This window comes from Rhinoraja longicauda, chromosome 3, assembly GCF_053455715.1.
Source record: "Rhinoraja longicauda isolate Sanriku21f chromosome 3, sRhiLon1.1, whole genome shotgun sequence".
Classification (NCBI taxonomy): domain Eukaryota; kingdom Metazoa; phylum Chordata; class Chondrichthyes; order Rajiformes; family Arhynchobatidae; genus Rhinoraja; species Rhinoraja longicauda.
Genome location: NC_135955.1, coordinates 64,116,775 through 64,144,637, shown reverse-complemented (window position 1 = coordinate 64,144,637; position 27,863 = coordinate 64,116,775). Strand labels below are relative to the sequence as shown.

At 40.9% G+C, this 27,863-nt stretch overlaps 1 protein-coding gene across 11 annotated transcripts in view; it reads left to right on the top strand.

The window, feature by feature from the left end:
• Window positions 1–27,863, top strand: part of LOC144592046 (casein kinase I) — a 183,259-nt gene that overhangs the window by 61,071 nt on the left and 94,325 nt on the right. For all 11 annotated transcript variants that reach the window (XM_078396283.1, XM_078396282.1, XM_078396280.1 and 8 more), the window contains exons 3-4: window positions 1,471–1,511; window positions 7,733–7,802. In XM_078396283.1, the coding sequence (XP_078252409.1) occupies window positions 1,471–1,511; window positions 7,733–7,802 (111 nt within the window). The remainder of the gene's footprint in view (window positions 1–1,470; window positions 1,512–7,732; window positions 7,803–27,863) is intronic.

Genomic DNA, 27,863 nt, shown 5'->3' with positions numbered 1-27,863 from the left:
GAAATACATTGTTACATATTTTAATTAAGTTTATACTTCAATCCCGTTGCTGTTTTAGGATGGCTTCAGTTCTTTCCAATTACTTTTTCGTAACTTCAATCCTTGATTCATGGCTTGATTTATGTAATCGATCTGCTCTTTTTCAAGCACATGGATCAGAAGTTAATCATGCGACCACTAATAGGGTGGCACGGTGCTGCAGCGGTAGAGTTTTCCGGTTTCCTCCCACACCAAAGATGTACAGGTTTGTAGGTAAATTGGCTTTGGTAAATTAACCCTAGTGTGTAGGATAGTGTTAGTGTGCGGGGATCGCTGATCGGCACTGAATTGGTGGGCCGAAGGGCTTGTTTCCATGCTGTATCTCTAAACTAAACTAATAGTTTCAAAGTTATCAACCAACCCCTTTAATGCACTGGGAACATGAGGAAATGGAAATTGAGCAAAACAGTGCTGGAGGAACTCAGCAGATCAGGCATTTGTTTCCTTTTCACCTCTCGATTTTGTCACATACTCCACCCATTTGTCAACCAAATCCCCTTCACCTGTATTCACTCGTCACTTCCCGGGTTTTATTGCACCCCCATCTCTTTACCAGCTTTCTCACTACCGATTCTAATCAGTCTGAAGAGGTGTCCCAACCCGAAACATTGTCTGTCTGTTCTGTCCTGCTGAGTTAGTTCAGGACTTTGTTTTTCAATCAAAAAAACGATGGTGCATTCTTGAGCTTTGATGCCTGGTTGCATTTCCTATCCCTGTATTTTTTTGAGTCAAAACAATAGATCCTTTCACCTGATATCTTCAGAATTCAAAACATCTTAGACTACTAGTTCTTAGAACTCGGAGAAGTTCAAAGGATTATATTAATCCTTAAATTGAACTCTCATCACGGCTAATATTTTAACTGTTGTTATTTATCTAACCCATTGGTTGTTTTGTTCTGCTTTAGTTTAGAGACACAACGGGGAAACAGGACCTTCGGCCCACCAAGTTCGCGCTCTGCGCCGACCAGCAATCCCCGCACACTAGCACCATCCTAAACACAATAGGGACAATTTGCACTTGTATCAAGCCGATTGACCTACATACCTGTAAGTCTTGAGTGTGGGAGGAAACCAAAGATCTCGGATAAAACCCACGTGGTCATGAAGAGAACGTACAAACTCCTTGCAGACAGCACCTGTAGTCGGGATCAAACCCAGGTAAAGCAGCAACTCTACCGCTGCGCCACCGTGCCGCACTTATTTGATCCATGTGCCTTCAGAAGAGAGAAATTCTAGAATCACTTTCTCATCATCCCTTCTATGTCACTAAGTTTGATAAAGAAATTTGCAGGAAGCATTTCAAGTGTTGGATTTTCTGACAATGTGCAATGTGGGGCCTTTAACCAATCAAAAAGTTACTGTTCACAATATTGAAATGCCATATTTCAAACATTGTTAAAGTCTAATTCTTTTCTTTGTTTTCTTCAAGGTAAAAACTTGTACACAAATGAATATGTGGCGATTAAATTGGTAAGTTGGTAATTATTCTAGATGTTGCAGTAACTGGACCCATAATAATCAACTGTTTGAATTTTTGTTAATGTTGTTCAATATTATGTGTGATTAATTTGTTAAAAATCACAATAATAGAAATTAGTCTGCAGTACTCCAGATATCCAGATGAAGTGTTAGTTATATTCAGCGGTTGTGCTTTAATACTTAGTCAAAATAGAGGAAGCTGTAGTAACGATTGGGGAAGGAGTTTTAGTTAGAACTTTATTCACCCTACAATTAATCAATATTCTGATGATATTCCAGTGTTTGGAGATAAGGGATTAGGTTTTATTGTTGTTGCTCAGTTGTATCGTTGGTGCACATCTTGTTATCAATGAAGGAGCAATTTTGTCCATTTTTAAAAGCAAATGTTATCCAGGAGAGGTTCAACAGGTAGATTTGGCGTGGCAAACTAGAGTGACAATTTGGATTGATTAACCTTTAACCTGTTGCAACAATGTGCAGAATGTGTTTCATTACTAAAAATCGCATTAGTTCATTTGCTTGGTTGTTTAAGTGCAAATGTATCTTTTACATCTTTGCTGCAATGTTTTCTTTGATGTTCATAACCCCTATTGTTTCTCCACGTTCGCTCCCTGTCCTTAAAATCCCACCCTTGTTTTCAAACTCTTTCTGGGTTATCCTCTACGACTTTGCTAACCTCTCCTTGCCCGCGGCTTCATGATATTTTCCCAGTCTCTTAAGAATACCCCCTTTTTCTTCACCACTTTGTTGGAAGCTTTATATTCCCCATGAAACTTCTCAATTTCACTTTTTTTGCCCAATGCTGTTTTGTATGACTTAGAAACATAGAAAATAGGTGCAGGAGTGGGCCATTCATGGCTGATCATCCAAAATCAGTATCCCATTCCTGCTTTCTCCTCATATCCATTGATTCCGTTAGCCACAAGAGATTTATCCAAACTCTCTCTTGAATACATCTTTGTGCCAAATTTTGTTTCTTTGAAATATGTTTTGACATTCTACTATGTAAGAAGTTGCTCTATAAATATCGTTATTTTTTGTGATTTAAAAGAAAAAAGAGAATTATTCTTTTTGGGTGGAAATTTTTAATGGGAAACTGAATGATTATTAAACATCTTGCCACCGTCCAGTATTTCCCATATTTGGGGTGGATGAACAAATAAATAATGAATTATTTCCAAAAAATCACTAGGAACCAGATGTAAATTCGCAACAGTGAGCCATGCCTTAGAGTAAATGAAGGTTTAAACCAGGGCAGAAAAAGAGGCTGAATGTCATGGGGGAGGTTGGCAAAACCTCTGAATTCAAGTATGTCTGGTGAACAATGCAGAAAGAATCTGTTATAATTTTTGTAGAACTTGTGTTTAATGTAATATTTTATGATTTATTGTGCTACATTTTGATTTTTATTTGTAGATCCAAACATGAGATGATTTTCTTTGTGTTTGATAACTTCTGAGATTGTGAATAGAACATAGAACAGTGCAGCACAGAGGCTCTGTGGCGTGCATTACGTCAAGTTCAGCTAATCTCCTCTGCCTTCACATGCTCCATATCACTCCATTCCCCACATATCCATGTGTCTAAGTAAAAGCTTCTTGATCGCCACTATTACATCTATCTCTATCTCCACCACCACCACTGGCAGTGTGTTCCAGGCACCCACCACCCTCTGTGTAACAAAAAAAGCCTGCCCCACTCAAATTGAATTTGAATGTGTAATTTAACATGATCAAGTAAAGCCATCTTGAGGTAAGTTCAGCCCAACTTCAAATCCATGTTTGAAAGAAAATTAGCGTCAACATCAGATCATACCAGCAATTGTTTCTGGGTAGATTAGTGAACATCGGGATGTTTCCAGGAAATCATATGGTTTTTTTTGTCATAGCATCAGTTGCACGGCAAATGACATCAAAGATCAAAGTTGCAAGTTTCTCCCACTGCCAGCAGAAATTGGACCTTTTTGAGAGAAATCTACAACATCTATGATTAATCCCAGAATCACTTTTTGTCAGATTTGAGAACAAGATGGCAAATCAACACAGTGTGCACAAAATCTTCCAGCCTCCTGTTAAAATGGTGGACTTGTTACTTACAGTAAATTACTGGATTCCCTTCAATGACTGCTACCTTTCTTATTACAATCATTTATCATGTGCCGGCAATGAGCACTGGTCCCTTGATCAGCAGTGAGCTTATAGTAGCGACAGTGTGTACTTTGGGCCAGTTAATTGTGAAGAGAAGACGTGACAGGGAGGATCACAGCCTCTCCCTTTATAGTTCCCATCCCTTCATGCCAGCCTTTCTTGGCCCTGAACCATCTCTGAACCATCAGAGCATTCTGAAAGTGAGAGCTCTACAATGTAGATCCATCAAGGTCCATTTAGCTCGGATTCAAGCACTGAATTCTATGTTGATAGTTTTGTATATCTTGAGAGCCTTTTGCAAATGAAGGCCGGCTGATTGTTGCTTCAGGGCAGCATAAGTAGAATTTGGGGTGTGATTAAATAACCCAAAAGAGGAACGTGTTGACAAAGTTTTTATTTCAAATGTTAAAAATATTAGATGTGTCTGAAGGAACTGCAGATGCTGGTTTAAATCGAAGATAGACACAAAATGCTGGAGTAACTCAGTGGGACAGGCAGCATCCCTGAAGAGAAGGAATGAGTGACGTTTCGGGTCGAGGCCCTTCAGACTGAAGAAGGGTCTCGACCTGAAACGTCACCCATTCCTTCTCTCCAGAGGTGCTGCCTGTTCCACTGAGTTACTCCAGCATTTTGTGTCTACTAAAAATATTAGAATTTAAGTTATTAATGTATACTGATTTTAAAATATTGTTTCTTATTAAATGTTTGAAGCTGATAATTTACTGAAGGATGTGATGATTATAATTTCACTCCAATTGGAACACTGAGATGTTCAACAGGGTTATTTGACTAAGGTTATTTGTGTTTTGTAGATAATTTTCTTTTGCATAGCAAAGTCAATTTGAGTTTATAGTCCATGCACGCGTACGATGAAGTGCAATTATAATGAGTAATCTTGCTTGCAGCATCATCAAAAACACGTGGACTGATAAAACACAAAAGATAAAGTATACATAAATTATATATAAATTGTATATTAATTACACAAATTCAACAAGTCAGTGAAAAGAAAAAGACTGCAAAAATCAAGACATTAATGGACAAATACACAATAAAGAAACAAGTCCACAATAGTGTAATAAGTGGCTCCTTGTGTTCCATTGCAAAGGTAGCATTAGGGTTATGCAGGTCGGTTCACGAACGTGATAGTTGTAGGAAAGAGGCTGTTTCTGAACATGGTGGTGTGGGACCTCCGTCTTCTGTACCTACTGGCTGATGGTAGCAGGGACAAGGCACGACCTTGCATAGCGGGGATCCTTAGTGACAGAAATTTATTGAGTTGGTTCCTTGTTGACTTTGGTGGGGAGGTCTGTGCCGATGATGGACTGGGTTGAGATCACAACTCTGCCAGTCTCTTGGTTTCCCATGCAATTAAAGTACTGTACCAGTCCATGGTACAAACAGTCAGGATATTTTCTACAAAGCATCTGAAAAATTTTATTAGTATATTCTGTGATATGCTGAATCTCTGTAAACTTTGAAGAAAGTAGATGAACCCGTCCAACATCTGCGAATGTTAATGCCCAGGAATTTGGATCTGCTAACTATCCCCCACCAAACAACCAATGAAAACTGGCACGTTGTTTCCCTATTTCTCCTTTCTGAAGATTAGTTCCTTGTTTTTTATTGATGTTGAGTGAGAGGTTGGTATTACAGCACCACTCATTCAGGTGTTCAGCCTCGCCTGGATGCTGACTCATCACCACGCATATTTGGCTGACGTTAGTCATGTCTTTGGTTGGCCACGCAATCATGGGCACAAAGAAAATCGGGCAGAGAGCTAAGTACACAGCATTGAGGTGCACCTGTGTTGATGGTCAGTGAGGAGCAGATGTTACTAATCTGCCATTGAGATAGCATCTGTTATAGACCTGTTATGGCAACAGACAATGTTTAGCTGATCCAAGTTATTTCTGAGGTAGGAATTAATTTGTGCTGTAACCAAGCTCCAGAAGAACTCCATTCTGGTGGATGTCAGGGGGTGGATTACGAATAAGGCCACCTTATAGCAGAGTCAGGGGGTATGGGGAGAAGGCAGGAACGGGGTACTGATTGAGAATGATCACATTGAATGGCGGTGCTGGCTCGAAGGGCCGAATGGCCTCCTCCTGCACCTATTGTCTATGTCAGTGACTGCAGTAATTGAAGCAGGAGAACATGTCCTTGGGCACTGGAAAGATAGATGCCCTTTTGAAGCAGGTGGGAACATCAGACTGCAGAAGAGGATGCAGAAGATGTCCTTGAATACTCCAGCTAGTTTGTCAGCCAGGTTCACCCTCTTATGCAGATGTTTCCATGGATTTGCCGTCTTGAAAGCTGCTCTGAAATTCAGCTTCAGAGACTGAGGCCACTAGATGGCCAGGACCTTCAGGGGGCTCGTGGGTAGATGTGTCGCTATTCACTTCAAAGCATGCAAAAAGGACAGTGATACTTCATTGCCACTTATGCGACCCAGTTTTGCTTTGTAGCTGGCGATTGTGTGCAAGAAACAACTTGGGGCAATCCAGATTACTTCAAGTGGATGCATGTGATTGAAGAGAAATATTTAATTAAGTGCAACTTGAGTTTCTCGCCCAAGACATGTTCGCCTCCTCTCCCACCGAGTCTGCACTGACAAGTGATCACCTGTACACAAGTTCTATCCTGCACACTAGGGACAATTTTTACAGAAGCCAATTAACCTACAGACCTGGACGTCTTTGGAGTGTGGGAGGAAACCGGAGCACCCGGAGAAAACCCATACGGTCACAGGGAGAACGTACAAACTCCATTAAGACAGCACCTTCAGCCAGGATCAAACTGTCTTGAGCACTTGTACGGCAGCAACTCTATCGCTGTACAACTGTGCCGCCCCTTCTAGTTTGTTGGGGTATGGAAGATTCCGAATAAGGCCACCTTAAAATTTAGCTAATTGGATGGATGATGCACCAGGTTGCTTTCTCTTGGTTTGAAACATTACAGTGCTGAACAATTTTTTTATCCACTAAGTTGTTCATCCCAGATTCCTGAACTGAGGAGACATTTCAATTGATTAATTGGTTATAGGCCTGCTGAGGTAAGGACAGTCAAGTCAACTTAACTCTCCTCTGAAGGGCATGAAGGAGCCAGTTAGGTTTTTTTTATCTACCATCGGGCAGCTTCCTGGTTACTTGTATTGAGAGCAGCTTTTTTATACCAATTTTATTTATTCTGCTCTCTTAAATGTCCCAGATGCCATGGTGAGATTTGAAGTCTCGTTTAATAGGGTAGACTTGTAGTTCAGTAATTTAACTATTATGCAATTCAGCTGTCATTAGGGACATGCTAATTTAAGTCCTCAATCTGTTATGGAGGGCTAAGGAAAATCTTCTGCAGCACTGTTATGTAATAAGGTAAAAGTGATTTGTTCAGTCACAAAAAGCAATCATCTTCTGAAGAATTATCTAGTGCACTGAATTGATAATGACAGAAACTCCAGTTCTAAATAGATTTACTGATGAATATTTCAATTTGATCTGCGGCTGAACCAAGATACAATTTCAAGTCCTGTTCAATATGTGCCAGGCATATGTGCATTCAGCAACCCAAGTCCACGCAAGGAAAGCAACATGAATTGGTCACTTATTTGGTCACTCATTTTTAAATGAGAGGCTCTAACTATCTTGTACATACATTTTAGACGTGCTTGGCAACCCGGTCAATTCAAAGAAGTGAAGTTTAAAAGATGCTAGAAATACTCATGGAATATTGTCTGTGTTGCAACCTCTTGAGTGGTGTCCATGTTGTGATCTGGTACCTGGAAGTGGTATAAAAAAATGAAAACAGGCAAGGTTTATAAATGATCCATGTACAGATGTTTCTATTAAACACTGCTGTGTTCAACCTTATTGAAACAATGACCTTGCATTTATATGTTTTTAACACAGTAAGATATCCCTACATTATTTTCTAACCGATTGCATTTCAATGTATTAACATTTTCTACATTAATTGATTGACATGTCATAATATAAATTCTAAAATTACCAAGGTTTACAGTCAAGTTTCTTGCTTGTGCGCTTAAATCAGTTTTTTTTTTGCATTTAGGAACCAATGAAGTCCAGAGCACCACAACTTCACTTGGAATATAGATTTTACAAACAGCTGGGATCTGGTGGTAAGTTAACGGTCTGCTTTGATATACACTGATGAGCCAAAACATTATGACCTGATGAGCCAAAACATTATGACCACCAGCCTAATATACTGTTGGTCCACCGTGTTCAGTCCCATATGCAGCAGGGTGTGATGCACTGTGTATTGTGACACATTCCTCCCATGACCACCATTAAAATTTTCTGTGACGTACCGTTGTTGACCTTCTGTCGGTTCAGACCAGATGGGATAGCCTTCGTTGCCCTCGTGCATCGATGAGCCTTTGGTGCCCAACACCCTGTCGCCAGTTTGTGGTTTGTCCCTCCTCGGACCACTGTCAGTAGGTACTCACCACTGCTGATCGGGAGCGCCCCACGAGCCTTGCCATTTCAGAGATGCTCTGACCCAGTCGTCTGGCCATAACAATTTGGCCCTTGTCAAAATCGCTTACTCCTGCCCATTTCTCCTGCACCCAACACATCAACTTCAAGAACTGACTGTTCACTTGCTGCCTGATATATCCCACCCCTTGACAGGTGCCATTGTAATAAGATAATCAATGTTATTCATTTCACCTGTCAGTGGTCATAATGCTTTGGTTTATCGGTGTATTTCCACTCAATATTGTTGCTTTGTTAATCAATGACCTTGAAGAATCTTGGTAACAATTTTTTGTAAAACTTATTTTGCAATGGTATTTAGTAGGATAATTGTTTGTGTAAATTGTGCTTGAAGAGAAATAGCAGACCAGCAATGAAGGTTACAATTTGTTTTTTGCAATTTTGTTGATTTTATTTAATGCCTTAATATAAATTGAGTTCAACCCTTGGTTCATAAAATTCGTTTGAAACAAGCAGATAATGCAGCAACAGTGTTTTCTGTCTGGCATACAGCTAGTGCATCGGGTGCTAATGTAATTTGTTAGTGAAAGACCAAAAAGTTCTGATATAATTAAACCTTGAAATAGTGAGGAAATATTCTTTTAAGAGAATCTGTATAATTCAGTGCCACTTGGCATTGAACAAAAATACACTGGTTCGATCTTGAATGCTGGTTTGTAACTTTTTGAGCAGTAATGGCATAAAACGGAATCAAAAGAGACAGCAGAAGGTATTTGAGGAAGTCTCCATAAGAATAGATAGAAGGTAACCAGTAGATGTGTTTGGATTTCCAGGCGATATTCAACAAATGCCTTATAAAATGTTAAGTCACAAGAGCCCACAGTGGATTAATCTGTTGGCATGGATAAAGAATTTACTAGAAGAGTGGTGGTGTGGTTCATTGTCACATAGACAACCCATGACCAAAAGGGCAACATGGGAGTCAGTATTGAAGTAGACAGTATATATTAATACATTGGAAGAAGGAAGCAAATGTATGGCTACCAATGTGTAATCGTGCAAAAATAGATAGGAAGGCAAACGGTTTATAGTAAGATATTGATTGTTTAAGAGACTAGACGAAAAGTTGGCAAATTGAGTGCAGAATGGGGCAAATGTGAAGTTCATTTTGGAAGGAAGATCTACGCAGATGACATCAAAATTTGCAAGTGACAGTACATGTCCAAGCTGCAGAAATACAACATTAAATAAATAACAACAATAAATGGACATAACGAGTCACATCATAGTGACTGTGGTCCGATGGTGGTGAGGAAGACCAATTAAGGAATAGTAAACATGATAAGGCCTGGGTGAGTAGCAAGAAGAGAGGCTTTATTTTAAAGCATTTTGATTGTCATTGGCAATCAATTAGAACAAAGCATAGAAATTATATTTCACTATTTTATTTGCATGACAACAATTGATCGATGCAGAAAATGAATTGAATAAAGGAAGTGACTGATTGCATCCATGATGAGTTCAGAGGTAACCATGTTGAATTTGGAGCAATGATTTGTAAAAATTCCTGGATTATTTCAGGACCATGCTGTGGTACAAATTAGCTATCCAGGATTAACTCATTAACTATCCAGGATTAACTTTTTAACATGTAAGATTATTAAGGGATTGGACACGTTAGAGGCAGGAAACATGTTCCTAATTTTGGGGGAGTCCAGAACCGGGGGCCACAGTTTAAGAATAAGGGGTAGGCCATTTAGAATGGAGATGAGGAAAAACTTTTTCAGTCAGAGAGTTGTGAATCTGTGGAATTATCTGCCTCAGAAGGCAGTGGAGGCCAATTCTCTGGATGCTTTCAAGAGAGAGCTAGATAGAGCTCTTAAAGATAGCGGAGTCAGGGGGTATGGGGAGAAGGCAGGAACGGAGTACTGATTGTGAATGATCAGCCATGATCACATTGAATGGCGGTGCTGGCTCGAAGGGCCGAATGGCCTGCTCCTGCACTTTGTTCTGACAATTAACTACAGGAATTTCTTATCCATCTATTGAAAATGGAGTGCAGCAGGATTACTAATTGTGTGAAAGCGAGCAGGCTTATTTTTTCAGATGATCCAAAATTCTGCACCCAAGCGTTTCCAATTTCCTACAAATATTGACAGAGAGGCAAGGTTTGATCCCTGTGTTGACTACTGACAGAGTAAACTGCAAATTTGCTATCTTCTGTGTAGGTGGTGGAATTGTTCCAACAGAAACGGGGTGCAAGTTATTGTTGGAGTAATATTCAATAATTAGAAAGGAAAAAAATACTGACCATGGAAATTTAAATGTATCTTATTTAAATCAAGCTTCTGTGTGAGGAAAAAAAACACTTTGGAAAATACTCCATTAAAACTAGAGTTGTTTATCCTGGAAAAAACCCGAAATACTTCATCAATTGAGAAATAACGGGATTCCATTCTGTAATATTCCTCAAACAAGCAGTAATAATATGTTCTTACTCGATAACTGTGGCATACACAGGCAATTTGCAGCTTCAATAGTTGCTCACTGGTCTCTATGGAGAGGTTCTCAGCTGCTTTGGGTCCAATTGCAGATCATATTGGAGTGGAGCATTCACAAATATTTTGGTGCATATTCTTCTCATCAGTTAAGTATTCTGTCTATTCAGTGTTGGTTACATTTTACTCTGAATATCAAAGAAGTTTCTTATGTTTAACATTTATCAAAAAATGTTTAAATTATTTATTCAAGACAATGTTGCATCCTTAATTATGGGAGAAATATCGGTAAGAATATATTTAATTATGTTTTAAATTAATTGATAGTCATAGGTTATTTATTGCTTCTGGAAAGGTTACCAGAAACAATTTTTACTTGTGGATGTCCTCTGTATTGAACAGAATTTAAAGGCTGCAAGGTTACCAAATGGACACTGAACAGGGGAAGGTCTTCAGCATGAAATGTCAACTGATTTCTCTTTCCATAGCTGTTGCTTGACTGGTTGAGTTTTAACAGCCTCTTTCATTTTTGTTTAATAGACAGGTATTTGGTCAATAGCCCTTTATTAGAACTTGCACTTATAAAAGGCCGTTAACCAAAAATATGAACTCTTTGCTCATGATTGATCTTGTCTGATTTGAGTTTTGCCGGTATTTTCTGTGCTTGGTATGTAATGTGGAAAACTTTGCGACCTTTCAGAATGAAGCACCTAATTATGGATATTGCATGCGTCAAACAGCAAAACCGGTTGCCTGTTCACATTTTGAATCTCGGCCAAGGCAAAGACAAGCATTCAAAAACAAATACTTTCTTTTGCGTGCAGGCCTACTGGACTTCGGTGTTCCAGTTAAGAGATAGAAATGTACAGGTGATTTGATTTGGTTGATGTAGCATTCAGAAGTGTCTGAATGCACTAGTTGTGTTGCACTGTGAGGAGTCCCATTCTCCATCAGCCAAAACGTTCCCATACTACTGTAATATAAATATCTATTCAACAGCATGGAAACTTATCTGAGTATGTCCAAAGCTCAAGAAGTAAGATAAATCTAATCTGACTCATTTCTGACTATTAGCCTCCATACCACCATCAGTAAAATATGGAAAGAATCATTGATTTTATGGTCAAATGCAACCAGCCATTAATAACCTGCATACTGATGCTCAGATTAGGTTCTTCTGGAATCATAGAAACATAGAAAATAGATGCAGGAGGAGGCCATTTGGCCCTTCGAGCCAGCACCGCCATTCATTGTGATCATGGATGATCATCTACAATCAGTAACTGTGCCTGCCTTCTCCCCATATCCCTTGATTCCACTAGCCCCTAGAGCTCTAACTAACTCTCTTTTGGCATAGGATCTCATTTGTTCTGATGTGGGTGTGACTGCAAGAGCTGATTGCCAGCAAATAGACAAACAGCCGATCTTTGGAAGGCAGCCTATGAGAACAGCTCCAATATGTCTTAGCCAATTGAATAAGGTTGTCTAGATGTCTCTCCCAAACCATTGGGCATGTTTTAAAAAGTTTGAACTCCCAAATAATCTCTGCTTGAGAAACACATTTTTGGAACTCAAATAATACCCAACTTGGTGCATGTATGAAACAATTCAAGTGGAACTATTCTCTCTGCTAACTAAACACACTTTTCTATTGGTAATAAACTTGTGGTTCATGGATAGTGTTTGTTCACGTGGAACAGTCAGATGAATTTAATCTGATCACTTTTTCCCCCTGCTGTGTCAGAGTGCAGTATTTTTTACTCTATTAGCAGTAAGATCAATGGAGATAACATTTTTCTTATTCCAAGCAATTATTTGTTGCCTTCTTGATGGATGCCTTTTGATATGGATTCATCAAGAGTACGCTGCTGTACCTAGTGTTATAAAAGTATGTAGCTTCAGAGGTAATCTGATAAGTGGCAGTTTTTATTAAGGTTCAATTGAAATGCCCTTTTGCAGTTAAGCAATCTATGGCACTTCATAGACTTATTTTTGATTGGGGATTGAATTTTTTACAGTCAATTATTTTTACGCTTCAATTTATTCTTGCATTGAATTGTAATGCTTTGTTTGGGTAATTTATTTGCATGTGGTTTGATTTGCTCATTTGCATAAACAGCTTCTTGACAAAATAATGCCAGGTGGGCAAACTCTGTCTCAAGGGACCAACTGAGGTGAGAGTCATAGAGCTGTACAGCACGGAAACAGACCCTTTGGCCCAACTCATCCATGCCAACCAAGTTACCCGATTGTCCTATCCTTTCTCACTTGCACCTTCCCATATGCTTCCAAATCTTTCTTATCCCTGTACTTGTCCAAGTGACTTCTAAATGTCTTAATTGTACCCATCTTTACCACTTACTCTGGCACCTCGTTCCATCGATGCACGGCCTTCTATGTGCATAAAGCTGCCTATGGGTCCCTTTTTAAATCATTCCCCTCACCTTAAACCTATGTTTTTCATTTTAGACTCCCCATCCTGTGAAAAAGATTATTGCAATTCACCATATCTATGCACCTCATGATGCTATCTGCCTCTATTAGGTCACTCTTCAGTCTGCTATACTCCAGGTAAAAATGATTCAGCCTCTCCTTTTTACTCGAGCTCACGAGCTTTGGTAATATCCTTGTTTTGTATCCTTTCCAAACCAATGGCACCCTTGCTTTAGCAGAATGACCAGAATGGTTCCCAGTACTCTAAATGTGGCCTTATTGCATCTTGCACAGCTGTAACCTGATGTCACACTACTGTGTTCCAAATGCTGACTGATGAACTCAGGAGTGCCAAATACCTTCCTCACCAATTAGCTTGAAGGTAGGTTGTGGAGGGTTGTTGACTCCGTTCACATCTAAAGGATTAATATTAATAATAAACAACAATAGACCCATCTCCAAATGCTGTGGTGCACCATTTGTTACAGGTCTCCTGTCAGGAAAACAATCCTCCACTACCTACCTTCAAACTAATTTTATATCAAATTGGCTACCTTATGCTGGATCCCATGAGATCTAACCTGGATGAGCCAACCATGTGGTAACTTATCGAAGGCCTTATGAAAGTCCATGTAGGCAATGTCTACTCGACTGATCTTGTCAATCTTCTTGGTGACCTCTTCCAACAAAAGAACTCGGTCAAATTGGTGAGACACGATTTCCCATGTATTAAACCATCCTGAATATCCCTAATCAATTCTTGCCTCTCCAAATGCATGTAGATCCTATATCTCAGAATACCTTCCAATAACTTTACTATACTGATGTTAGGCGCACCAATTTTTGATATCCATAAGATCATGTGATCGGAGTAAAATTAGGCCATTCGGCCTCCAGCATTAGTCTGCTCCACCATTCAATCATGGCTGATATATCTCTCCCTCCTAACCCCATTCTCCTGCCTTCTCCACATAACCTCTGACACCTGTACTAATCAGGAATCTATCTATCTCTGCCTTAAATATATCCACTAACTTTGCTTCCACAGCCTTTTGTGGCAAATAATTTCAGACACACCACCCTCTGACTAAAGAAATTCCTACTTGTCTCCTTCTTAAAATTACGTCCTTTAATTCTGAGGCTATGACTTTTAGTCCCAAACTCTCCCACTAGTGGAAACATCCTCTCCACATCCACTCTATCCAAGCCTTTCACTATTCTGTACGTTTCAATGAGGTCCCCCTCATTCTTCTAAACTCCAGCGAATACAGGCCCAGTGCTATCCACGCTCATCATATGTTAACCTACTCATTCCTGGGATCTTGCTTAAAAACCTCCTCTGGACCCTCTCCAGAGCCAGCACATCCTTCCTCCGATATGATGTCCAAAATTGCTCACAATATTCCAAATGCGGCCTGACCAGCACCTTACAGAGCCTCAGCATTACAACCCTGTTTTTGTATACAAGCCCCCACGAAATAAATGCTCGCATTGCGTTTGCTTTCTTTCCTACTGATTTGACTTGCAGATTAACTTTTTGGGACTTCAGCACCAGCACTCCCGTCCCTTTGCACCTCCGATTTCTGGATTCTCTCCCCAATTAGAAAATAATCTACGCCTTTATTCCTACTACCAAAATGCATCACTCCAAACTTTGCTGCAGGATATTCCATCTGCCACTTCTCTGCCCAATCTCCTGACCTATTCTGCAGAGTCCCTGCTTTCTCTGCACTCCCCGCCCCTCCACCTATTTTCGTATCATCCGCAAACTTGGCCACAAAGCCTCAATCCCCTCTTCCAAATTATTAATATTGAACGTGAAGAGCAGCGGCCCCAGCACCGAGCACTACGGAACTCTGCTAGTCACTGGCAGCCAACCAGAAAAAGCCCCCCCCTTCTGCCACTTTCTGCCTGCTGCCATCCAGCCAACGTGATATCAGTGCTAGTATCTACCCTTTGATACAATGAGCTCCTATCTTCCTTTGCAGCCTCCCATGTGGCACCCTATCAAAGGCTACCCAGGCTTTTTCTTGCAACCTATCAAAGACTCATCATTAGCTATCCTGCAGTCTTCTGGCACCTCACCTGTGGCTATCGATGAAACTAATATCTCCACCAGGGGTCTTGCAATTTGTTTGAGGATCCAATTAATTAGGTCTTGGCGATTTATCTAACTTTGTTTTGAGACCTCTGGCACCATCCCTTTTGTATTGTAAAACATGATCAACTATTGTGTAAATCCGATTTCATTCAGTGTGTTGAGAACATTCACAACAATATTCATGATTTGGACGAAGGGATTGAAGGCTTTGTGGCCAAGTTTGTGGATGGTACATAAAATAGGTGGAAGAGCAGGTAGTGTAGAGAAGTCAGGGACTCTGCAGAAGGACTTGGACAGGTTGTGAGAGTGGGCAGAGAAGTGGCAGATGGAATATAGTATAGCAAAGAGTGGAGTCATGCGTTTTGGTAGTAGTGAGGATTCAAGCCTTTTTCATCGGTCCTGGGCACTTTATCTTATCTGGTCTTCCGTTTAGAATCACTAGCATGTCATTGGGTTTCCAGGGGGAGTATACTTGAATGGTTGCGGCGGGTCCCCCTTGCACGGCGGCTCCGACGGCCGCGGGATTAGGGACCGTCTGCATTGGCATCTGCCTAGGTCGTGGACGAGAATGGGGCCGTCTACGGGTCTCAATTACCTCCTCTTCTTCCGAGGAATAGCAGGTCTCCCATTCTGAGTCCGCTTCGTTACTAGATGAAGTCCGGCAAGGTCGTACATGCAGATTTAGGTCAGTCCGTCGATTTCTTTGCTTCACCCTTCCGCCTACCGTATCCGTGAACCCCGACTCCCCTCTTCCCTGATGTGGTGATGGGTTATTATCCGGTGGTGAATATGGTGGTGGTCGGGCATCATCTGGGGGAGCGCTTGGGAATACCGGTGTTCTACCCGATCTAGCTGACTGGGTTCTGACTCCTTTAGGGGCCGATGACGGTGCAGACGGCTTGGTTATGGGGCTCTGCTGGGTAGGGGGCTTTGTCGCTCTTGGGCGAGCGATAGGGGCTGCCGGTGAAGCGGGGGCAACTGAGGTAGGCTGATTCAGCGGTGGTGCTCCCTGCATTCCCCAATCACCTACCTCCTCGTCTTCCTCATCTTCGTCTGCCAAATCTATGCCAGCCACCGACTTACGTAAGTCTTAGTCTATCCCTGCCTTATTTTGTCCCTGTTCCTGTGCCTGCCGTTCCCTTGTCTGCTTAGCATACATGCACTCTTGTTTTAATACTGTTACTGACTTTGCATAGCCCCCTTCTGTCAAGGGTATGCCCCACTTTAGGGCATTACTCTGCCAACTTGCCGTTAATGATCTGGCTCTTTGTTCATTACTATGGTCTATCCACAATTGTATGGCCTTTTTATACCTTTTTTTCATATTCCTTTTCCAAATGATACTTTGTGCCATGGATACCACATCCACATCCTTGGATCCCCCTTCAGGCCATTGATCACTTCCCATTTTATGAGTGAGTCCCCCAGACATGTGTCTGAAGGTCTCCTCCATCTCTGGGTGCAAATAGCATAGTTGATGCAATGGCCGATCAGGGTGACAACTGGTATCAATCGTATTACCCATGGTTCGTTCTCTGTTACTACGTAGTCGTCCTTACAAAGTTATTATTACACAGTTTCACACACACAGTTTCAACAATATTATACTGGGTTGATCCTAGAGCCCACGAGCCCCCCAGCGTCTCACTCTGCCGCTTCAATTCCTGACCACGTGGAGGATTTCCTCTCTTAACAACCAGTCTAAGGTGGGCTTTCTGTGAGACGCAGAGGTTCTCTAGTCTCGGTCAATCCCTTACCAATTACCTTCCCTCGCCTTTCATGGCGACCGAACCTGTGTTCTTTACGGCCTCCCAGGACCGAAGGGTTTCCACCTTCCCCTTTTAATCCCTGTGCACAACCTTTTGTATACCGTCAACGGTCCCCCTTCAACTGGCGTGTTTCCTGCTCGGACAGGCAAGGGTCGCCCTCGAGACTTCCTATCCCAGTGTCTGCAACCGGTATTCGGATGTCGTCCCTTCAACTGACCCGCGCCGGTGAATTACCTTAGAGCGACGAGATCTGAGGGAGGACCAAGTGGCAATTTAACTAAATGTACTCACTTGGGTGCGCACTCCTCCTCCGATCTCCCCGCCCGTCGGCGTTCTCAACCGGCAGGATCAGTCGTTGGTTGACATCCCACTTCTGACACCAAATGAGGATTCAAGCCTTTTTCATCGGATGTTGCGACAATAATCGACCAGACCACTGGGTTACCAAAAACGTACGTTTTATTTGAGCAAGAGTCTCTACATCAGTTACCCAGACGCAGACCAGGTAACACTGCAAAGAGTTGCTTCTCCTCTTCTTCTGGCATTACCTTATATACCTTTTTTTAAACAAAGCTTTCCTTCCCCCTTTTGATCCAATTACATTTATTTTCACGTAGTCCTTCATCAGTCATCCATTAGCATGATGTCATCGGTCCTCTTCAAATATGGCGTTGTTTTTCACCCTTTGTTTGAGGTTGATTATCAGCAAAATTGGTTAAAGTTGACCACCTCCAATTATGAAGTTGTTTGTTTTCCATTCTTTGCTAAAATCAGTTCTCTGTGGTTAGTCATTCTGCATGTCTGCAAGTTGTACAAGGGTAGTGGTTCTGCTATTTGTGTTAGTAGGCTTTTTGCACATGCAAGCTCAAATCTTAAGGTTAGATATTTAATAGAATTAGTGGCATTGGCTGTCTCACATTTAAAAGAATTAGTGGCATTGGCTGTCTCAATCTTTCCATAGCAGGATTTAACACAACTCCTCAGTAGGACTAAAGGCGTAGACTATTTTCTAAATGAGGAGAGAATCCAGAAATCGGAGGTGCAAAGGGACTTGGGAGTGCTGGTGCAGGATTCCCAAAAAGTTAATCTGCAACTGGAATCTGTAGTAAAGGTGGTAAGGCTGCATTTGGAATATTGTGAGCAATTTTGGAACGGCCATCTTGTTGGAACATCTGCCTCCGCGCTGCACCACGGGAGGAAAGTCAGGCGCGGGGCGTGCCGGGATGGGCGCCGGTCCACCCGCTGGTCTTCCCGGCGGGGGGAGCGCGTCTATTAAAGTTTATTTCGTGAATTGTTTTTAAAAAGTAAAAAAACTTGATTTATTGAGACCACAGGGGAATGGTTAGTAAGGTTGGCGTAAATTTGTTGCGCTATTGTGTAGCGTTTGGCTCTTTCCAGAACAAATATATCCACAAACACACAAACCTACAAACACACAAACCCACATACATGATGAGAGTTTTAATAATATGTAGACACAGATACTAACATTTCAGCTCAGGCATTTCATTAGAAACTGATGAAATGTCATTAATCTGGATTGTTAACTGTTTTTCTTTCCATGGAAGCTGCCCGACCTGAGTGTGTCCAGCAATTTTGGTTTATTTTAGTTTTCTAGCTTCAGTTTTTTTTTAGTTCTCAACTTTGCCACTGTGGTACTTTGTCTTTGTTAGGATAAAATTATTAATAACAGTCTCGGGGGGGGGGAAAAAAATTCTAAGAGATGGAAAATTTAAAAAAGGCTATGGGGATTTTTTTTTCATTCATGCGGGAGGTATCTGGTAAATTTCTCTTGAATCTCACATTAGAGTTGCTGCTGTTTTTGATGTATTTCAGTTGGTTGATCTTGAGTGTGCAGAGCAGTGTTTCAAAATTTGTCGCCTAACTCGGAAATATAACCAACAGTGAGGATAATAGGCTAGTAGAATGAGCGGATGTGTAACGTGTGAACTTCAGCAAGAAATGTATACGTTTTATTAAAAGTATGTAAAAGGTCATTGCAAATCATATTCTATGATTTTTGTAAGGAGTGAAAGAGAAAATTGTGATACTTTTAATTTATCAGTCTTTGAAGAACATGGGTCAGGTTAACAAAGCATCCAGTGAGGCTTAAATTAAATCCTGAGCTTTATAAGTTCAGTGCAAAAAAAGCTGGAAATTACAAATTAGTTTGACCCAAGTTCAAATATTGTATGCAACTTCTGCATGTGGAAAGATGAGAAGGCTTTAGAAGTGACTTCAGTAGAAATTTACTTCACCAAATAAATATACTTGGTAATTTTTGCCATCATTAAAAGTAAACATCACTTTTCTGCGATTTTGCTGACTCGGCCACAATTTGCTTAAAGTTGCGATATTTTTGGTTGGGTCTCGTACAGTGACCTTTAAGATGCCTGTCACTGAAACAGGGCTTCTGTGTTCCACTCAGGCTGTCTCCTGTTTTTTCTTGTATAAATCTACCAGTCTAACCCTCTTTCTCTCTCCATTCCGTGTTTGTCCAACTAACTTCCTGTTAAGTGCATTCATACTGTTCATTGTAACCACTTCTGGTGGTGGCATGTTCCACATTCTAACCACTATTTGCGTAAGAAAAATTCTTCTGAAATCCCTGTTGGATTTTTTTTTGAGGATCTTAAAATAATGGTCTCTGGTTAGCTTGTACCCCACATTTTATCTGCTTCCTCTGTAAGAAAAACATAATTAATTTTAAAGAACTTTAGATTACACATCAGTCTCCCTGAGAAAAGGAACTCACAGTGGTGCAGTTGGTAGAACTGCTGTCTCACAGCGCCAGAGACTCTGGTTCGAGCCTGACCTCGGGTACGGTCTGTGTAGAGTTTGCATGTCGTCCGGGTGCTCTAGTTTCCTCCCATAACCTAAAAATGTAAGGGTTTGAAGGTTAATTGTTCCCTGGAAAATTTGCCTTTGGATTTTTATTTTGGCAAGAAGAACAAGGAGAATTTTATGCATAGACAATCCCCTATGACTAGAGCCTATGTAAAATAGCCATTCTTTTCCCCTTGTAATGTTCTCTGTTCAACCCCAGTGATATTTCATCTTGATTTTTAAAGGAAAAATTCTTGTTCATTTTCCCTTGTGAATTACGATGAGCTTGGTGTGTGAGCTTAGTTTCAGTTTAGTTTATTGTCACGTGTACTGAGGTACAGTGAAAAGCTTTGGTTGCGTGCTAACCAGACAGCGTAAGGACAATACATGATTACAATTGAGCCATCCACAGTGTACAGATACAATAGTCAATAGTCGTTTATTTGTCACATACACATAAATGTGTAGTGAAATGAAAAATTCCATGATAATGGAATAACGTTTAGTGCAAGGTAAAGCCAGTGAAGTCCGAACAAAGATGGTCTGGGGGTCCCTGATGAGGTAGATAGTAGTTCAGGACTGCTCTCTTAGTTTCCTCCATTCATTTCTTTTTAAATCGGCTTGTGCAGAATCAACTGAACTGAATCACACATCTGTAAACATTTCATTGTTCAATTGGTCAGCACGGGAGGACTGGAGAGTTGCTGACGTGGTTCCTTTAAGATGGGAAGTAGAGTGAATCCAGGGATTTGTAGGTCTGTGAGTGTCACATCAGCAGTAGGGAAACTATTGGAGAAGGTTCTTCGCGATAGGATTTACTCCCATTTGGAAGAGAAAGGGTTAATTGGGGCAGTCAGCATGGCTTTGTACGTGGTAAGTTGTATCTTATTAAATTGAGTTTTTTGAGGAGGTGACAAAGGTGATTAATGAGGGTAGGGCAGTGAATGTTGTTTACATAGATTTTTGTAAGCTATTTGCTCATGTCACCCATGGTAGGCTGATCCAGAAGATTAAGATGCAAGGGATTAAAGGACATAATTGTATGGAACGGCTTTTTGATTGCAGTCAGAGGGTTGTGGTGGAAGGACGATATTCAGGCTGGAGGTCTGTGACCAAGGGAGTTCCACAGGGATCGATGCTGGTACCACTGCTGTTTGTGATATATAAATGACTTGAACATAAATGTGGACAGGTGTCGTCTGCAAACTTACGAACCAACAAATATACTGTGGGAAATACATCGGCTACAGAAATGGCGGAGAAATGGCAGTTGGAATATCATCCGAGCAAGTGTGAGATGTTGCATTTTGCGAAGTGAAATGTAGGGGGAAAATATACAATTAATGGCATGACCTTACCAGCATTGATGCACGGGGGGGGGGGGGGGGAGGAGACGGACGAGGTCCAAGTCCATAACTCCTTGAAACAAGTAGAGTGGTAAAGAAGGCACATAGTGTGCTTGCTTTCATAGATTGGGGCATTGAGTATAAGAGTCAGGAAGTCACTGTGCAGCTTTTGTTTGGCTGCATTTTGCATATTGTGTGCAATTCTGGTCGCATAATTACGGAAGGATGTGGTGACTTTGACAAAGGCTACAGAGGTGCTTTACCAGAACGATGATGGATTAGTAGGGATTAGCTACAGGGAGAGGTTGAACAAACTTGGATTGTTTTCTCTGGGGAATGCTGGAAGTTGTGGGGTGACATGAAAGAAGAATATAAAATTATGCAAAGCATAGATTGGGTGGTCAAAACTCCCTGGTATGCTCTCCCCTTGACTTACAAAAAGGTGCCATGTGCAATTTTTCCTTTCTGTTAACTAGAAACTATTGTGCAAAAAAATAACAATAACAAGCAGAAAATATTTCTCATTTTAGTACAATAGTCTTGATTCATGCTTTGCCTCACACCCACCAATATGATAGATGCGGAAAGATCAATAGGATCCAAACGGTCGATTAAACTTTTGTTGTTGTTGCAGTGTGGCATGTGACCCCCATCCTGTTCTTGTGTTGTGGGGCTCCTTTTTTATATTCAAGTCAAATATTCAGCCTTTCTGATTTTATGTGAAGCCCCTTTGCAGGTTTTGTGAAATCCACCAGAAAAGTGAGTGGGCACAGCTAAGTCAAGCTCCTGGTAGTATATCAACTTTGTAGGCTTCCTCCTGCTGACAGATGATTGATATTTCCCCTCTTATTACTGTGACCCACCCCCTCTATTCTTCCCCTGTCTCCCCAGTCTTCCTCTCTGGCACCTACAGATTCCTCCCTCCTTTCATCCTGTAAATTCCAAATCCTGTTATATTGTAATCACTCCCAGTTTCTATGTATATCCCCAGTGGTCCTGAAATGCAACCTTAAGCCATTTGTTTTCCTGCTTAGCCTGTCAATCTCCACAATTGCAGTCAAACCAGATTAATAACAAAATATGCTTTTACATTTCCAGAATTTCAAGGTTTTCTGTCTACACCTCCATTTTCTCTCCTCTCTGCAAACATTTAGGTTATGTTTCCTGTCATTGTGGCGAGATAGTAATGTAAAATTGTACAAATCTTACCATAAATACAGATCACTACATCACTGACACTTGCCCAGGAGAAAGTAGCACTTCATGTGAAGCATCCTTAACAATTAGTCAGCAAACAAAAAAGACTGAAGATGCTGGAATCTTGAGGAAACATCAAATTCTTGGAGGAACTTAGTTGGTGAGGTGGTAGATATGGAGGGAAATGAACAGATAAAGCTTTGGGTCAGGACCTTTTTCTCAGACCTTTCAGGGTAGAGTGATCTTGAGTCACATTTTGACAAAGAAAAATATCATGTTACTTTCATTTTTTATTTAAATGCTTATTTGCACCTTTGTGTGCATTGCTCATTGCTGAAATGTATCCAACAGCTTCAACATTCCATCTTGGTAAGTCAACCAAACTAACATGAGCATTGTTGTGAAGTTTAAAGTCTCTTTTATCTAACTTTGTGAAATTTATCTGCATGTAATGTAAATCATTTTGAAACAATGGAATGTCCTTCAAAGCTGGAGTAACTTGGTGGGTCAGGCAGCATCTCTGGAGGAAAAGGATAGATTACATCCTCCTTCAGACTGAAAGTGGACGGTGGGGGGAGTGGGTGAAGAGCTGGACGGGAGAAAAGATCAGGGGAGTAAGCCAAAATACCGAAACAAAGAACTGCAGATGCTGGTTTTCTTGCATTGAGAACCATAGCCTTAAAGATCAATTTGTTATTTAATTTAGGTATGATGCATTTAGGTATGTATGTATAGATGAAATGTTTAATAGCTAATATCAAAAATAAAATATTTTTGTTGTTCTCTTGCTCTATTGAAATGTGACTTCTCGAAGGAGGGGAGCATAAATAATGAAATAGCCAGGAAATATTTGAAGGGAGCTGCAATTGTCATGGGTGATTTGGACTAACAAAACTTGCATCGGTATCAAAGTACCTGTAGTAGTTGTGGAGTGTGTCGGGGATTACTCCTGAGAGCAGGATGTGACTGAACTAACCCCAGAACAGGCTATTTTAGATTTGGACATGTGCAGTGAGAAAGGATTAATAAGGTATCTTGTGGTTAAAGAGGTACTTTGAAATAGTGACCACATAGGATTTGGTGCACTTTTGAGGCAGAGCAGCAATTTATTCCAATTAGAAAATGATATTCCATGAAAAAGAAGCACAATCTGTGATTAACAAAGTAGGTCAAGGATAATGTTGAATTGAAAAGTAGGCCATACAAAGTGTGGAGGGCTGATGGTTGGCCACAGGACATGAAGATTTTACTCGAGGGAGACTTTAAAAAAAAAACCCAGAAGAAAGGAGAAAAGTGAATGTGAAAGAAAACTTGTGTAATAACATAACAATCACAATAAAACTTTATTAGCCAAGTATGTTTTGCAACTTCATTTGGCATACAGTCATAACAGTAAAAAGCAACAGGACACACAAAATACATTTTAACATGAACATGAACATCAACGTGTTGACTTGGATGTTTATGTTCCTGGATTCAATAGGGAATAAATTCAAGCCAGTGTCAAGAACAGTTTTCTGTAGCCCCACAGCAGCCAACTAATCCTTCTGGTCTTCCAGATTTTCATTTGTACGTGTTTAATTATCATATGCACTAACAAAGGAATAATGAAATTCTTACCTGTAGACGTATAACAGGCCAGTAAAAACAATACACACAGATAATCTATAATAAAAAAAATTAATAAATTAATAGCCACAACACTCGTGCAATAAAAACACTGTATACACGGGCTGTACATAGATGCTTGTAAACTGGGGATGACTTGTATCCCTAAAGTAAGAGATGGGATTATTTCAAATAATATGGGGGAATTTATAAAAAAGCCCAATTGCAAGAAATTAAGTTTTTGAGAAACTTGCAAGGCTAAAATGAACAAATTGCTGGAATCTGACTGCACCCAAGGGTTTGAAGAATTCGCAGCATATAAAATGGATAAATGGATTTTTAAAAGTTCAAAGCTCGTAAAACTCCAGGCAGGTACCAAAATATAGGAACACAACCAATGTTGACCCCGAATAAACTTTAATTTAAAGTTTCCAATAATGGGTAACATTTCAACACTTTTCTTCCCTCCCCAGCCAATTACCTCCCTTTGGCTTTACTATCTGCAACTCTTCAAACTTGTCCCACACCTTCCTTCCTTTCTTTCTTATCTTTGGCCTTTGTTCCAACCAGCTGTCTCTCAGCCCTCCCTCGTCTGTGTTGATCTATTATTTGCCAGCTTTCTTCTCTTCTCCCCCCACCCCCCTCCCCACCCTACAATCAGACTGAAGGGTCTCAACCTGAAACATCAGCTCTCCATGTTCTCCAGAGATGCTGTCAAACCTGCTGAGTTACTCCAGCACCACTTGTTTCTTTTTGTTTATTAACTGCATCTGCTTTTCTTTGTTTCTGTTTCTCATGTTGACCCCCTTATAGATAAAGGGACAGACCAAATGTGGGGAACTATAGTCAAGTTAGAACAACAGCAGAGGGTGATAGTGGAAGGTTGCTTCTCAGACTAGAGGCCTGTGACAATAGACAATAGGTGCAGGAGTAGACCATTCGGCCCTTCGAGCCAGCACCACCATTCAATGTGATCATGGCTGATTATTCTCAATCAGTACCCTGTCCCTGCCTTCTCCCCATACCCCCTGACTCCGCTATCCTTAAGAGCTCCATCTAGCTCTCTCTTGAATGCATTCAGAGAATTGGCCTCCACTGCCTTCTGAGGCATAGAATTCCACAGATTTACAACTCTGACTGAAAAAGTTTTTCCTCATCTCCGTTCTAAATGGCCTACCCCTTATTCTTAAACTGTGGCCCCTGGTTCTGGACTCCCCCAACATTGGGAACAAGTTTCCTGCCTCTAACGTGTCCAACCCCTTAATAATCTTATATGCTTCGATAAGATCCCCTCTCACTTGACTTGTGATGTGCCTCAGGGTTCAGTGCTGGGCCCGTTACTGTTTGTCATCTGCATCAATTATTTGGATGAGAACATACACGGCAAGATTAGCAAGTTTGCAGATGATGCAAAATTAAGTGGTTTTGCAGATGGTTGTGAAAAATTGCAGCAGGATCTTTATTGATTGGCCAGTTGGGCTGAGGAATGGTTGATGGAATTTAATACAGAGAAATATGAGGTGTTGCGTTGCAGGGCAGGACCTACACAATGAATGGTGGGAGTCTGGGGAGTGTAGTAGAGCAGAATGGTCTAGGAGTGCAGGTGCATGGTTTCTTGAAGGTGGTCGCAGGTAGATAGGGTGGTCAAAAGAGCTTTTGGCACATTGGTCTTTATCAGTCAGAGAATTCAGTAGAGGTTGGGCGATCATATTGCAGTTGTATAAGATGTTCGTGAGGCTGTGTTTAGAGTATTGTGTCAATTCTGGGTACCATGTAATAGGATAGATCTTATCAAGGTGGAGAGCGTGCAGAGTAGATTTACGAGTATGTTGCCAGGACTAGGTCTGTACTTTTGGGAGAGGTTGAGTAAGCTGGGACTGTATTCCTTGGAGAAGGTGGAGGGGTGATCATATAGAGGTGTATAAAATCATGAGAGAAATAGATCGAGTAGATGCACAGTCTCTTGCCTAGAGTGGGTAAAACGAGCACCAGAGGACATGCGTTTAAGTTGAAGGGGAAAAGATTTACTCGGAATCTGAGGGGGATCTTTTTCACTCAAAGGGTGGTGGGTGTATGGAACGAGCTGCCAGTGGAGGTAGTTGAGGTTTGGACTATCCCAACATATAAGATACAATTACACAGGTTCATGGATAGGTCAGATTTGGAGGGATGTGGACCAAACGTGGGCAGGTGGGACTAGTGTAGCTGGGACATGTTGGCCGGTGTTGGCAAGTTTGTCCGAAGGGCCTGTTTCCACGCTGCATCACCCAATGACTATTTATGGTTGGCAAAGTGAGACAGGCAAATATATATCGGCTCATCTCAAATGGCTTATGGCGGCGCATGATTTTTGTGATATTTCATTTGGTTGCCAGACTGAAGGCCTCCACTGCTGGGTGCTCTGACCCATTTTAGTGCCTCGTTGTGCTGACCATGTACTCTAACATTGGATTATGACGTTACATCCATGACACTGGTTCAGTTGCTATTCCTGGATCTGCTTTCCTTATTTAAAATTGAAGATTAATTAAGCAGGATTCAAATCTGCATTATCCTTTGCCTCCAATCTCCTCTGTCTGTCACAAGCTGATTGTTTTTTGTTTAAAGTGAAGCTCTGAACACATTTGCCTTTTGTATTTGTCGTTATTTCTGTTGTTATGAACTGGTAGATGATGCCTTTTGAAAACTTGTGCTGCTTTATAATACTTAGCAAATTCCTCTAATTTTCTTTCCTTGAGTTGGTGATTTATAGCGAGAACTTGTACAATATGCCAGTAGCCCTTTTGATACCTTATTCAAGTGAAAATTCTTCATATGACCTGAAGGGACGGAGTTATTTGACAATGGAGAACAAACCTTGCCATGTTTATATTGTCATCAATGTGCCCACTTTGTACCCGGCAAATGTGTATAGTTTTTAGAAATAAAAATTAAACAAGTACTCAAGTTTTGTTGTGATGCCATTTGTCTTGGCAGTTAAATGTTTATTGTGTAGAAGAAGCAAATCAATTATTAACTGGGTGAAATTATTAATGAGTGGTACTTTTGTTTCTTTATGATCAGGAAGATGACAGTTTCATGGGGTTCAAGTAAAATTAGTGGATCTCTGCCTTGAAAAGTAAATATTTCTGCATATTGGCAGTAACCACATTTCGGGTACTATCATAACATTTAAGAAATATTTGGACAGAAACATGGATAGGATAGGTTTAGAGAGTAGGGCCAAAAGCAGGCAGTGGGACTCACTTAGATGGGGCCTGTGTAGGAATGAATTCAGATGCTGGTTTAAACTGAAGATACACACAAAATGCTCGAGTAACTCTGCGGGGATAGGCAGCATCTCTGGAGAGAAGGAATGGGTGGCGTTTCGCGTCGAGACCCTTCTTCAGGGCATGTTGGTCGACGTGGGCACATGTTGGTCGACTGTTTTCACGCTGTATGACTCTCTGACTCTATGACATTGGGTTGTGTTCTGATTGTCCTAGGCAGGTTACAATATCCTGCACCAAACCCTTTGGTAGCTTAAGTGTGATATGAATTGTTGATGGGCATGAGGTCTATCGTGTTTGAGGTACACAGCGAGATGGGCAAGGGAAAAATCCATTCCTAAACTCACAATGTTTACTTCCATTGAAGATAGAAAGAATGGACTTGCACTCCACAGAATTAATAGCCCCACCACCCACTCAACAATCCACCTGTTCCAAAGGTCCATGTTGATATTTATGATCATCTCTGGCCTCTTAACTCCTCTCCCATGTAATCCTTTCATATTGTTCTATTCCTTGTGTAGTTTAGCCAAAATTAATTTTATGCTATTCTGCTCCACCTGTTGAACCTCCGGATATAGGAAAGCATTTTACAACCTATTTGCATTTTTTATTTTTATTGCTATCACCTCTGCTATGTCTGATTTTGAGAAATTTGGTGTTTTGCCATCTCCTGTTATACATGGACAGTGTAC